At 43.6% G+C, this 14,207-nt stretch overlaps 1 protein-coding gene across 5 annotated transcripts in view; it reads left to right on the top strand.

Moving 5' to 3' along the window:
- kcnt1.S (potassium channel, sodium activated subfamily T, member 1 S homeolog) overlaps positions 1-14,207 on the top strand; it is a 99,974-nt gene that overhangs the window by 38,666 nt on the left and 47,101 nt on the right. For 2 of the 5 annotated variants that reach the window (XM_041574766.1, XM_041574764.1), the window contains exon 1: positions 6,521-7,207. The exons of 2 other annotated variants lie outside the window; for them this stretch is intronic. In XM_041574766.1, coding sequence (XP_041430700.1) covers positions 7,059-7,207 — 149 coding nt within the window. In that variant the 5' untranslated portion in view covers positions 6,521-7,058. Of the gene's footprint in view, positions 1-6,519; positions 7,208-14,207 lie in introns of those variants that run through there. One more of the 5 variants, XM_041574765.1, reaches the window with a different exon arrangement.

The raw sequence follows: 14,207 nt of genomic DNA on the forward strand, positions 1-14,207 counted from the left end.
GCATCACCTTGTGCCCAACAGGGTTTCAAACAGATCCGAGTGATTATCTGATCCCCCTTGGTCTGTACAATTATAAACAGATCTCAGCAATTCCTACTTAACCTCTGGCCAGTCTCTTTTCTATTGGCCTTCATTCTTTGCCTTCTTTTTCTGACTCTTTGCAGCTTTCAAGTGGGGGTCACTGACCCCATCCAAATGTGGCTACTTTTTATTCCTAATATTTCTATTCAGACCCTCTACTATTCCCAGGCCTGAGCCAACCTGACCGGGCACCCTAGGCATCCCGACTGGGCACCCCCCCCGTGTACTTCTGCATGGGAATGTGCACACCCATGCACGGTCAGAAGACCTAGATACCTGCCCAGTGCCCCCATATCATTGCACCCTAGAAAACTGTCTCTTCTGCCTGTCCTTAAGTTCCAGCTCTGCCTATTCATATTCCAATCTCTTTTTTTAAAATTAGCGCATGGTTGCTAGGAGAATTTGGACCATAGCAACCAGACCAGAGCTGCTGAAAAAAAAATCTCAATAACTCAAATTCCCCAAATAATAGAAAATGAAAGCCAATTGCAAATTGTCTCAGAATATCACTCTTTACATCAAACTAAAAGCTCATTTAAAGGCACACAACCCCTTTAATGTCATTCTGGGCTGCTAATTTAAACAGGGATGTTTCTGTTTCATTTCCAGGAGGGCACAGGCTAATGCCTGTGTGTAATTAACCGATTACATTAGTAAAGTGCTTTTGCTTCTTGTAAAAAGTGGTTTTTAGTCGATAATTAAGTCGGGCGCTGTGGCCGGTTCCACTGAGAGTAAATAATGGAAGTGTTAATTGAAGCAACTCCAATAGTTACAGTAATCCACCTCCATAGGGAGGATACAGTGGGGAAGAGTAATTAGGATAACCCAACTGGATTTTACTCTTTTCCCAAACAAGCAATGGCTAATGAATGTTGGACAATTAAGCCTTAAGATGATTGGACATCATGTAGGCTCTGTACTGGTACCACTGCTGCCACTCTTGGGTCGAGTTTTTGAAACCGCTTTGTATTTGTGGAATGGGGACAAGGAGTCTGTACCCGCTGGCTCTGGGAAGGACTTTTGCCACCGGCTGAAAACTCTGAGAGGCAATCCTGGTTATTTGTTATACTAAAGTAGGGACCAGTAGGGTTAATTCCTCTATGGTCTGAACCACATGGGGGAAATCCCCTGCCTGGGCAGCTACAGGGTCTCATAGAGTCTTGGTAGGGGCTGCAGCCCTTGTCCCTGGCTGCTGCACCACATTTGGATATATAGGAGAGCCATGTGCTCACAGCCATTCCTGCTTTCACTTTCACAGAGAGAGGGTGGACAGAGATTACTGCAAAGATATAGGGGCGGGAACCCCTGGACGGCTGGGGTGCAGCAGCCCCAAGCCTGGGAGCTAGACTGGGAAGGTCTGAAGCTCCTAAATGCAAAACCTTGACTTTTTGTGCTGGCGCTATGGACAATGCTGGGAGCTATGGTTCAGCTGTGGAGGATAAAACAAGTTGTGCGCTTGGCTAGGAGCAGTGTCGGACTGGGGCACCTGGGGCCCACCAGAGAACCTGATCTGAAGGGCCCCTCCATTTACTCACGAAAGCCCACAAGGGAAAAAAAGGAAATGCATACCAAAGTGAACATTTTTATTTGTATACTATTAAATACCATTAAGTTGCCATAATTATTAAATAGCCTTATTACCGAAAGAGAACAAATTTGTTTTATAAGAAATTTAATTAAAGCACTACACATGCAGCATAAATGAGTATAAATCTTAGAACACACGTGACTGATAGGAATGTGATAGGGCCTTCTGATAGTAAGCTCCACTGGGGAAGAGACTAGTAGGAATGTGATAGGGACCTTACATTGTAAGCTCACTGAGACAGTAATTTATGTGAATAAGATAGGGACTTTAGATTGTAAGCTCAATGGGCAGGGACTGATCAAAATGTGATAACACCTGGTATGCAAAGTCCACACAACTGAAGCTTGAAAGGCAGCCCATGTGGAAATAAAGTAGGAAAACTATATTATACACACATTTTATAAACACCAGTACTCCATTAGCTTTATGAATTGCATTCCATTTAATCAACTGCAATTCATTAATTGATTAAAAATTCATGTTATATACTGCATTAACCAAGTAAAAAAATCATTGAGCATTTCATTTATTTTATCATTTTTTTAAGCCTTCCCACCCCAGTCCCAGTAAAATAATTCATATGTCAGCTTCAACCAGAGATATTATTATTAACATTATTAACATGTATTTATATAGCGCCAACATATTGCGAAGCACTGTAGACAGAAGACAGGTGAAGCAACTACTGGAAAAGACTGGAGATGGTCAGATTGAAAAAAAAGTCCATGTGGGTTATGGCTTATGGGTGTAATTAAGGTCATTGGCCAATATAGTTCATAGTAAGACAATGCCCCCCCCAAACTCCCAGGGTGATTAAGGCCAACATACATAGTCCCAGTCTCCCCAACCCCCCCCCCCTTAAATCATTTGCTCACCAGGCAGCACTGTAGTATAAATTTATATTCTCTATAAAACTGGACTGGCAGAGGAGAGAAGAGGGAGAAGACTGCAATAGTCAGTTACTCATCATCAGGCCCCAACTTGCCCAGCGAACACGAATGCAGGCACGCAGCCAGGATCCACCGCGCCAGCAGACTACTGCTCCCTCTCTGACGCATGGCGCACCTCTCTTCCCCTACGCGAAGGACGCCGGCCAGACCGTGACGTCATCAACAGGCGCGCACTGTCACATAGCGAAAACATGCGCATGTCCACGTAGCACAGCAGAGTCGGGGAGCAGAGCAGCCCTTGCCGGTTTGGTACCAGGTGGAGTTGTGGCAGCACTGTGGGCCCATTATTTGGTCGCGGGGGCCCACAGGGACTGGGGCCCACCGGGATTTTTCCCGGTGTCCCGGTGGGCCAGTCCGACACTGGCTAGGAGAGCTTGGAGCCTTTGAGGATGTCATCATGTAAATGCCTGTTTCAGCTCTGTGTGAGCCCCCGGGTGAGTCTGCCTGTGGGAGGGTAGAGAAAAGCATACCTCCCAACATTTTGAAAACAGAAAGAGGGACAGAAAGATTTTTGACCATGCCCATTTTTGAGGCCACACCCCCTAATTACCGTGTCCCTTTTACAAAATTTGGTAGGTTATGAAAGTTTGAACACATTTCTAGGTTTTTATATGTTATTAGAGTTTTGCTAATGAAGGTTAATTGCCCTTTAAGCTGTGAGTCTTCTTTCTTATCTCATCTAAAATTAAGTATCTTAATTATGTATTCTGAGCCAATTAAGTTCAAAACTTTATCTTTTTCTGGCTGTTCAGTGCAGCAGATCAAAGAGAAACTTGGGAAATGTCAGTACAAATCCGGGACTGTGGGTTGAGCTGTCAAAAGCGGGACTGTCCCACTCAAAATGGGACAGTTAGGAGGTGTGGAGAAAAGGAAAGGATCCAGTGTGTCTCCTGTTGTGATACAGGCTTTGTGTGTGCCTGCCATGTGGGAGCAAATACCTTGTCTAGCGGGAAAGGTGTTTGGGCAGCTAGTGCTACCTGGGAACAATTGTGCTCTTTTGGGGAAAAGGGAATGAGACTCTTTATCTGCCAAAGGAGTGGTGCAGGACTTTGCCTGGCAGGGAGGTGCCAGGATGGGACTGTCACAGGTTCCCCAGGGTAGTGTGTCATGCTATGTGAATGCATATGATTAAACTGAATGTTTTCTTTGCCTTTAATCTTGATATTGTTATACATCATTGTGTGTGTATATATATTACTGTTTTCCTAATGGGGCCACCTACAGGTGTATTCCCGGATCCCATTAGGTGGAGGCACTGCCAAGAGAGGAACTTCCCTGTACCCTTTCACCTTACAAAGGGGACTCAAGACCTGCATTGGCAATTGGTAAGACAGTACAACCTTGGCACCAGGGGGGTCGCCAAGAGGGTGTTACTCTAATGCTTGGGGAAGCCAAAGACACTAAGGTTAATTGTTGCTGCTTATGGTCAGACCCCGAGATGCCAGTTATGTAGGGAGCACATCATCCACGGGCTGCACCCCAAGACTCAGAACTGGGGGAGCACAAAGGGCTCTGTCTCATTCTGACTTATGTGGCACTACTTTGTTCAGAGAGGGCAGGTTGTTGGTGCCCCTTGGATTGTGTCAATAGGGAGCACAAGGGGCCACAAAGAGACCCCTACCAATCAGCTTCCTATGACAATAAGGACACGGTAGCCTTGTGCCTGACAGAACTGTGCCCTACACACAAGTGCTCTGTGCATTAGGTGGTGCCATTAAGTGCTCTTGCACCTGCTTCCAAGCACTAAGTAGTGTAACTATAGAGCAAGCAGAAACTGCGGCTGCAGGGGGCCCATGAGGCCCTAATTCATATACAGTTTCAATAAAACTTGGTAAAACAATCAACCTCTAAACATCTTCAGGGCCTGAAAAATAATTTGCTGTGGGGCCCAGAAATACGTATCTAGTTACACCACTGAAATGAGCCCTTGTGCCTAGGCTTAAATTGGTTTCATCCCTGCAATTGAGTTTGTCCCAACGTGGTCTCTGTTTTGTTTAAAGGGTAAGGCATTTTTAGTAGCTTAAGGCACAAAATGTTTCAATGTCCTTAATATATTGATAATGGGTTGAGTGCAGAGGACCTCTTGTTTTGCTATGTGAATTTTGTGGTCACAACTTCATTGCACCCCCCGCCTAATGTTTTTTAAAAATTAGTGGTGATCACAACTTTCCCTTGTTTGTTATAGTTTATGCAGGAGCAGTGACCAGCTTCATATTGTAGCTCCCACCATTCCCAGCTATAGTCAGGTGATCCCACTGGTGTGTAATAAAAGGGCAGCCAAGTTTGGGTGTTTTACTTTAAAAGCAGCAAGTAAGTTGCGGGTAAAACTTAGTCGGGGCAGCTCACTTTTATGGAAGTGATGAGGGGAAGGTTTTTTGCTTATTCTCAATATTCCCAATATATATATATATATTGATCTATTCAAATGATAGAATAAAAGGCATCTTTATAAGAAAAATGGTGGGTATATTTCCCAAAGGCTGGGGTCTGTACTGGCCAAGGGCACTACAAGCTATACATTCTCCCCTGTACAATACAGTAGGGAAGAAGCAAATCCATTCAATTGTCTGTGACTCCCTTAGTCAAATTCTGCACCGGACTGGACTGGAGATCCATATTTCTATCCTAGGCATGGCCCACCTGTTTGGCTCATGTGAAGGACAGGGGTACCCCCCCCAAACACCTCTCAGCCCTTGGGGGAGACGGGGAGTAGTAGGTTTTGATGCATTGGCAGTGACAAAGCATAGTTCTCTTGCTACTTAATGTCAGCAGCTTCCCATCCCTTTCCGATGTATATCATCCCCTCCGATGAGGTCACATCTTTGTATCTCCTGATGATGATGTCATCATCTGTGCTTCCTGCAGGAAAGTGGATTGCAAGCTCAGCCAGCAAGAATATTAGCATTTCACTAGATCTCTAAAAGGCGTTACTCTCTAGTTGATATATTAATGGCAGAGAAGAGGAGTTTGTCTTGTTCTCTGGGATCTATTGGCTTGTGCCTGACACCATGTAAACACATGTAAAATATGAGCTCATACTGCATTTGCTTCAGCATTACCCAGCTGGAACAAGCAACATGGCAGCTCCGGCTGTACTTAATATAAAATATGTATTTCTAACCATACTCATCTATTTTCAATTTGATTGAAAGATCGGTGTAAAATGACAGCCGTAGCCTGTTTCAGGAAGCACCACTAAGTGAAGAACCCCCAACATAACTTCCTGCTTCAGAGTAAAACTGTGTGGTCCGTAGGGGGGGTTCCTTGTTATGGTCTCTGCACACACGCTTTCATTCATCTAGCAATCTCAACCTCAAGAAAATGCATAATTGCTAGGATCTGTGTGCCTAGCAACCATCTGGAAGGTCATAAAATGAACTTGAACTGCTTTATAACTCTATGTTCAGTACAGTACAGTTAAATATCCCTCTAATGTTACTAATAGTAACTTACTATACAAATTGGGCATGCATCCTATTTAGATTTCATTATTGTTTGGCCAAACCTTTTTTTTCCTGGGTGTGCTGGCAGGGGGGATGTTGTGCCTGTGGCTACACACTGAAGACATTGTCTTGATATTGGGAAGTTGTATCGGGAGTCAGAGGCAGCAGTGCAGAAAAGAGAAAGGGACAGACACAATGACAGTTACACAGAACTATAAACCCAGTGAGAATGAGGAATGAATGGATATTGGGAAGTTGTATCAGGAGTCAGAGGCAGCAGTGCAGAGAAAGGCACAGACACAATGACAGTTACACAGAACTATAAACCCAGTGAAAATGAGGAATGAATGGATATTGGGAAGTTGTATCAGGAGTCAGAAGAAGCAGTGCAGAGAAGAAAAAGGGAGAGACACAATGACAGTTACACAGAACTATACTGTAAACCCAGTGAGAATGAGGAATGAATAGATATTGGGAAGTTATATTAGTTGTATCAGGGACAGCAGTGCAAAGAATGAGGAATGATTGGATATTGGGAAGATGCTTAGAATTAGTCCTTTTTTAGGCAAAATACAGTGCTTTGGTTAAGTTCCCCTTTAACATGTGGACAAATGCGTTTGCAGTATATAATGAGTGGTAGAAGGATTTCTAGGAGACGAGCCAATGGTCAGCGCATTCAGAGTGGGATGGGCAGCAGTTGCAGGGGGCGCAAGGGAGACACAGGGGTTAATTATAAAGATAATCCCAGGAGGGATCTGCAACTCCCTGTAGTCCATTGGATACCCTGCTACTTTGTTGCTTCCTATGCCTTGCCTGGAAGTCTGTGTATAGGAGGAATGTTCCATTGCAGTGCAGGGAGCAGGGAGTAGAAGTAAATATAAACACAGGGAAGGTGGTACTTGCCTGCAGCACAGAACTGCATGCAGCAAGATGATCGCTGTGCATGAGAGTTCAGGAGGGAAGAGGAGGAAGTAACTGACAGACAGAGCCGACAGAATGGCCAGAGCCAAGATGAAGAATTCCCTGTCGGAGATCAGCACCAAATCCAAAATTGTTCCACCAATAACAACGGAGGATCTCAACGGGGTCAGCCCGCTGCTACCAGCTCGGATTATGGGCTCCTTAACAAGTGATGCTGGGCAAAGGTATTGTTACTGCAGCAGTGGTGCATGAGAGAGCTGGGGGGTGCATGTTTTGGGGTGCTGGCTGTGGGGGTGGGTGCAATGCCTACACTGACAATGCATCAGCATATCTCCCTGCCACTTACCCATCCCTGTGTGACACATTATCAGGAGGCATGTTGGGGGGACCCCATTAGCTTATTTCATGGATACAACTGAGGGGGGCTGTGAGCACTCAGGAACTATGTTTGTGTTCTGTACTAATACAAGCTGAGGGGGTACACTGGGCTGCCAGTTGGACACTGTCCTAGTTACCCAAAGCTGGGCCAACCTGCAGCTCTACTCAAAGGTTCTGTGTGCTTAGAGGGATAATTATGTGCATATTAGGGCAGCTGCTGAGCACTGCAACTAAGCTAGTGTAGCTTTTTCTGTATCTGTCATGTCCCCACCCCCCACCCCCGTGTGCATCACGCATAGTGGGAAAATTTGCTTTCTCCCTTATTTGTATAGGGCAGGTGCAATGAGCCAGGGTGTAAGGGATATCTGGCACAGGTACTGGGCACGGGGCGATTGCTGCTCCAAACTGTGTGATGCCCCTAGTGGCATGCTCATGCTTTGTTATGTAATCTCCTTCATATGGGAGAAGGAGAGTGGAAACATTACTTGAGGCTTTCCAGAGTGTGCTTTGATTCTGGGCCCCTCTAAGGAGGTGGATACAGAGAACTTTGTGTCAGATGCCGTTAGAATGAGATTTGGGGTAAATGCCAAAAATCGCTGGCAGGAAGCAGATTTCCTTATGAAAGCAGAAAGGGATCAGTGTCCCTTTAAACCCCTGATTGCATGTTGAAGGATTCTGAAAGCTTTAGTTCAGCAACAGCCACCCACCCAAGGTTCACAGACCTTCCCCTGGCAGCTGGTTTCCCATTCTGTTAATGAGTCGCTTAAAAAAACCAAAAACCTTTATTTGAAAATGAATTAGGATTGAATTGTGTGTTTTGTTTAGATGAGATTTCCTAGGATCAATAGAGCACATTCCTATCAGTTTCAGTGTCCCAGGTCACTAGTATTGATTACTATGAAATGAATTCTGTGCCAGTAGTATCGCTGATCTTTTGGCTCGGAGCTAATGGCGTGTGCAGAGTTGTCTCCATCATGTTCCGTTGCACGAGACTCCTGGCTTCCTCTTGTAGCCGCAGTGGTTTAATCATGATTTACACTCACGTTTTTTGATTTCACCGTTGCGGAAATGTCCAACAAGTGCCCGGGGACAGGTATTCAGAAGAGCAAATACACTAAAGCAGTGGCTGCCAAACTGTTCCAGTTCCAGTTTGAGGTCCAACACCCAGTCAGGGGTTCCCTAGCCTCATAATAAGGTGAGGGGTATACTATTTCAACCATTGTTCCTTGAATATCTACAGATGAGCATAAAAGTTCATCCTAATTCTTATGATAATCAAGCATTAAGTTAGGCTTCCAGGAGCAAGTAGAGGAGAAAGTAGGGTAGAAAGTAAACATTCACCCCAAATAGTACCCTATCTGGCCTTCCACCTAGTGGGCACAACTTGGCCAACCCTTTATCCCATTTCTCACTTCCTCACTAGACTACAAAAATAACATTGACTTTTCCAATATATATGCCTTCAATAGGTTCTTTATTGAGATCACCAACAGCGAAGCAATCCTAATCTGTACTTGTAGGATCCAATGTTCTGAAAGTCAGCAGGCCCGCTGCAAAAATGTATATAGAATTACGCAACATGGCAACATGGCAGTTGGCCAACCTCACTAGGATTAAGATAAAAGGACTGGGTAGTTGTTTGGACTGAAAAGTAGGGGCAGATGTGAGCTGATCAAGGGAGGGGGGAAGTGGCAAACTGACCTAATTGTATGTTTGTTGGTGTCTTAGTAGTGGTTAGAATAGTGAGATGTGATTACCGGAACTGTCGTATTCAAAAAAACCCACAGAAGATAAATGCCCATCTATATGTTAAACCACAGTCCATAGGTTTCTAGGTAAAAGCCCTCAGCCCTCTGATATTATCATTAAAAATCACAGTCACATACTGTAAGTATGATTTCCCCCCCCCCATGTGGTTATTGCTTCTCAAGACTCTCTCATCTTAGACATTTCATTCTCATTCTTACACAAGTTGAGGTCTCATTCTGAGAAAGACCAATGTGTGCCATAAACAGGTCTCTTTCACTCAAACCTAGGTAGGACCAACTCTGCATCATGTATAGACCATTGATGTACAGTTTGAACCTTTCTATCTGTTGTTGTTCTAAAACTTAGCAGAATCATGATGCAATCTTCTGGCCCCCTGGCCATCAATTGGTTTATAATAGGAAAAAAGAAGCTGGTATGGTCATCGCTAACAACAGAACTTTCACACCTGTATTCCTGGTCAGATATCAGTTAAGTGGTCTATATATGTCACCAATACATGAACCAATTAAGTTGTTTTGTGTTGGTCTCTGCCTAGTCTTTGAGGTATGGGCACAGACATTAGCATAAGGGTAGTTGGGTTCCAGAGTAACATTAAATACCTACTATTGGGTGGGTTGAATGTACATATGCTTTTCCTGGGTTCTATAATATGCTTTATTATTCAGGTAGTTAGGAAGCTCTTTAATAACCAAGGAAAGATTTATTTTACATAAAAACATTCTAGAGCTTGGGCTCATCCAACTCCTTAAGGATTGAGTGAGCTACTGACTACTTGATTGGTATCTCAACTTTACACTACTGAGAACCACAATAGAGTTATCAAGTTTCTGGTTGGCAACAATAGGGTATGTGTCCCTTGTGACTTTTCAGACCAAAGGGCAAATTTAAGTAAAAACAAGTTGAAATCTGTAAGTTTTTGAGGCCTTAAACCAGAGGTCATTATCTTCTTCTCAGGCCACTGTTATCCTTGTTCAATAGAAGTAACCTTCTGAAATTAGCAGCAAATGACCTTAAGCAGCTCAACACCTCAATCACTTCACGTTCATCGGACACATGGGTAAAAACTATTTCCAGGCTCTTCAGGCACTGAAGAACATCTTTCTGGAGATCAGTGGAGCCTCTCTCTCTGCCTCCAGTGTGGCACATCTGCACATAATCATTTAGTGCCAGCAATTAGTGCCAGTGTGTCTATAAATGATTGCAGTGATTGCAACAAGGCAGAGAAAATAAAACAACCAATGAGCTCATTGGGACTAAGAGAATTCAACTTACAATTCAAAATAAGTACCATGTCAACAGTTAAAATATTTGAAGATCTCTAGATTTCCATTGAAACAATAAGGCTTCCAGTCTGTGATTGAGCAAGTTTAAGATGGTGGAGACCCATAGAAAATGCTTGTGCTGGGCAAGTTGCTGAATGCTGGAGCAGGTAAGATGGAGGTTGGTGGGTGGACTATCCTGCCAAGTCAAGTTATGCTCTACTTCAAATTAGGCTTCTCCACCTCCAAACCATCATCTTCCCACCTCAGATGACAACACTTTCGTTCCATGTATATGATGATATCACATCTAGATTTCAAAGTGTGATGGATCCAAGGGCTACAGGTAGCTGGACCTTCAGCTCCTCCACTTTTATCCTGAGACCCTGGTTGTCCCCCCTCCTGTTTATTGCTATAACTTGCTGGTTATATGGACATGTTGATATCACCCGTTTCTCATTATTGTGTTGAAGGAAATGTCTTCCAAGACACTAAAGCTCAATTATGTATGTACAGTTGTTTAAAGTACACATTGGAGACCTGTTTTATATCCATGGCAACTAGTAAGAGAAGAGGGGAGGAATTACTCAGAATGGGAGGGAGGCTGCTAGAAACCACTTCTATGTATTAATTTCATTTACCATCAACCGTTTATTCCCACGACAGCAAAGGGCCATTGGCTTCCTGGGGATGTTGGGAGTTAGAGTTTGCAGTGAACTGAACTAGAGGCAGGGGTGTAACTATAGAGGAAGAGGACCCTGCGCCTGCAGGGAGGCCCAGCAGGTATAGGGGCCCCAGGAGGCCCTAATTCATATACAGTTTCAATAAATATTGGTAAAACAAGTCAACTGCTAAAAATTTTGGGGGCCTGAAAAATAATTTGCTGTGGGGCCCAGTAATATCTAGTTACGCCACTGACTAGAGGACTACTTGTTCTCATCTGTAGAAATATCATTGTTGTTGGCCTCCACGCTCAGCCCGTGGGAGGAGGTTACATGCAGCCCACTGATCTTTACCATGGGCCTGTTGATTTGACCAGTGTCGTAACTAGGGGACCACGGTTTTTCAGTACAAAAACGTAATCAGACCCCCCACAGAATGTGCGCCACATGCTCACTCCTACATTTGGACCTTGGCAGGTGACCCTAAACTCTGGAATTGACTTTAGGGTTCCATGGCATCAATAGGCACACATGCACAGGATTTAGCAGATAAGGTGGGATGGACAGAGCTGCACTTGGCACAACTATACAGAAGGAGTATTGGTGGCTTCTTTCATAAATGACCACCATACTGAATTTATGTTCCATTGTGCCCATGGCACCCTGAGCATTAGAATGGTCACTTCCCCAAGGCAAGGCCTCATCTGGAGTATGCAGTGCAGTTTTGGACTCCAGTCTTTAAGAGGGATATAAATGAGCCGGAGAGAGTGCAGAGATGTGCAACTAAATTGGTTAGAGGGACGGAAGACTTAAATTATGAGGGGAGACTGTCAAGGTTGGGGTTGTTTTCTCTGGAAAAAAGGCGCTTGCGAGGGGACATGATTACACTTTACAAGTACATTAGAGGACATTATAGACAAATAGCAGGGGACCTTTTTACCCATAAAGTGGATCACCGTACCAGAGGCCACCCCTTTAGACTAGAAGAAAAGAACTTTCATTTGAAGCAACGTAGGTGGTTCTTCACAGTGAGGACAGTGAGGTTGTGGAATGCACTGTCGGGTGATGTTGTGATGGCTGATTCAATTAATGCCTTTAAGAATGGCTTGGATGATTTTTTGTACAAACATAATATCAAAGGCTATTGTGATACTAAGCTTTATAGTTAGTATAGGTATGGGTATATAGAATTTAATTAAAAGTAGGGAGGAGTGTGTATGGATGCTGGTTTTCATTTGGAGGGGTTGAACTTGATGGACTTTGTCCATCCTGAAACCAGTTGCCACAATAGAATGGACACAGGGCAAGGCCAACTTTTACCCAGTCTTAACATTAGAATTCCCACTTGGCTAAACCAACTGGTAGTTAGTGAGCAGAGTAGTCAATCAAAACATTAGACGTAGCAATCAGAGCTATGCCAACCTCATACCACTGTCATTGTTACAATGTTAAAAGGATAGGACCTACATGGGCAATGGGGCATTATATCTGTCACATAAGGCTAAAGTTACATAGTTAGTTACATAGTTACATAGTTAAGTTGGGTTGAAAAAAGACAAAGTCCATCAAGTTCAACCCCTCCAAATGAAAACCAGCATCCATACACACTCCTCCCTACTTTTAATTAAATTCTATATACCCATACCTATACTAACTATAAAGCTTAGTATCACAATAGCCTTTGATATTATGTCTGTCCAAAAAATCATCCAAGCCATTCTTAAAGGCATTAATTGAATCAGCCATCACAACATCACCCGGCAGTGCATTCCACAACCTCACTGTCCTCACTGTGAAGAACCACCTACGTTGCTTCAAATGAAAGTTCTTTTCTTCTAGTCTAAACGGGTGGCCTCTGGTACGGTGATCCACTTTATGGGTAAAAAGGTCCCCTGCTATTTGTCTATAATGTCCTCTAATGTACTTGTAAAGTGTAATCATGTCCCCTCGCAAGCGCCTTTTTTCCAGAGAAAACAACCCCAACCTTGACAGTCTCCCCTCATAATTTAAGTCTTCCGTCCCTCTAACCAATTTAGTTGCACATCTCTGCACTCTCTCCAGCTCATTTATATCCCTCTTAAAGACTGGAGTCCAAAACTGCACTGCATACTCCAGATGAGGCCTTGCCTTGGGGAAGTTACCCAAGATTTCTGGTGTCCTGGATAATCTCAGTCTAGGAGTAAGGAAAAAGCCCTCTGAGTTACAGCCAACGTAATGGCACTTGTGGCTTCCAATCCCTTGGAGGGGGCCATGGACAGATTCTCATTTTTGCCCATATTTTATTTTTTTAAATGGACCCTGGTAGAGTAATTTGGAGGGGTTCAACTTGATGGGCTTTGGTCTTTCTTTAACCTAACCTAACTATAGAAATATATCCTATAGGAGTGTGGAGTTTGGAGAATCGTTTTCTTTCTGCTTCTGTAGCACCCACTTCGAAACATTCTGCCTGAAATACATTACGGTTTTCTCTTGCCATTAGTGTATCATTTTATCTCAAACCTACTGTGTCAGGACAGACATTTCCCTGGCAGCTATTTAATCAATTATGTTCTGTAAACACGTTAGTGGCTAAAAAGTAGGGAGAGATGGTGCCTATAGTAACAGTGGGATAATAATCTCTGGGAAGGGAGTGTGACTGTGAGATAGCAGGTATAGTAGGGAGAGATGGTGCCTATAGTAACAGTGGGATAATAGTCTCTAGGAAGGGAGTGTGGCTGTGGGATAGCAGGTATAGTAGAGAGAGATGGTGCCTATAGTAACAGTAGGATAATAGTCTCTAGGAAGGGAGTGTGACTGTGGGATAGCAGGAATAGTAGGGAGAGATGGTGCCTATAGTAACAGTGGGATAATAGTCTCTAGGAAGGGAGTGTGGCTGTGGGATAGCAGGTATAGTAGGGCCTATACTGTAGTAGCAGTAAAGTGTAAATCGAGCTCTATACACAGTTCTGTTAAACACTAAATTTAGACAATAAATTCCCTATAGAAATAATGTAGGACTTGGGGTTTTCATTCAATTGTAATGTGAAATGTTCAATGTGAAATGTTCAGTCACTTAATTACTGAGAGCGGTGGGTGCTGGGCGGTGCTTTTAGCATTAAATAGCTCTATGATTAAATAAATTGCAAGTGAAGGGAATATTTAAATTTTTTAAATTC

The sequence above is a fragment of the Xenopus laevis genome, chromosome 8S, assembly GCF_017654675.1.
Source record: "Xenopus laevis strain J_2021 chromosome 8S, Xenopus_laevis_v10.1, whole genome shotgun sequence".
Taxonomy (NCBI): Eukaryota; Metazoa; Chordata; class Amphibia; order Anura; family Pipidae; genus Xenopus; species Xenopus laevis.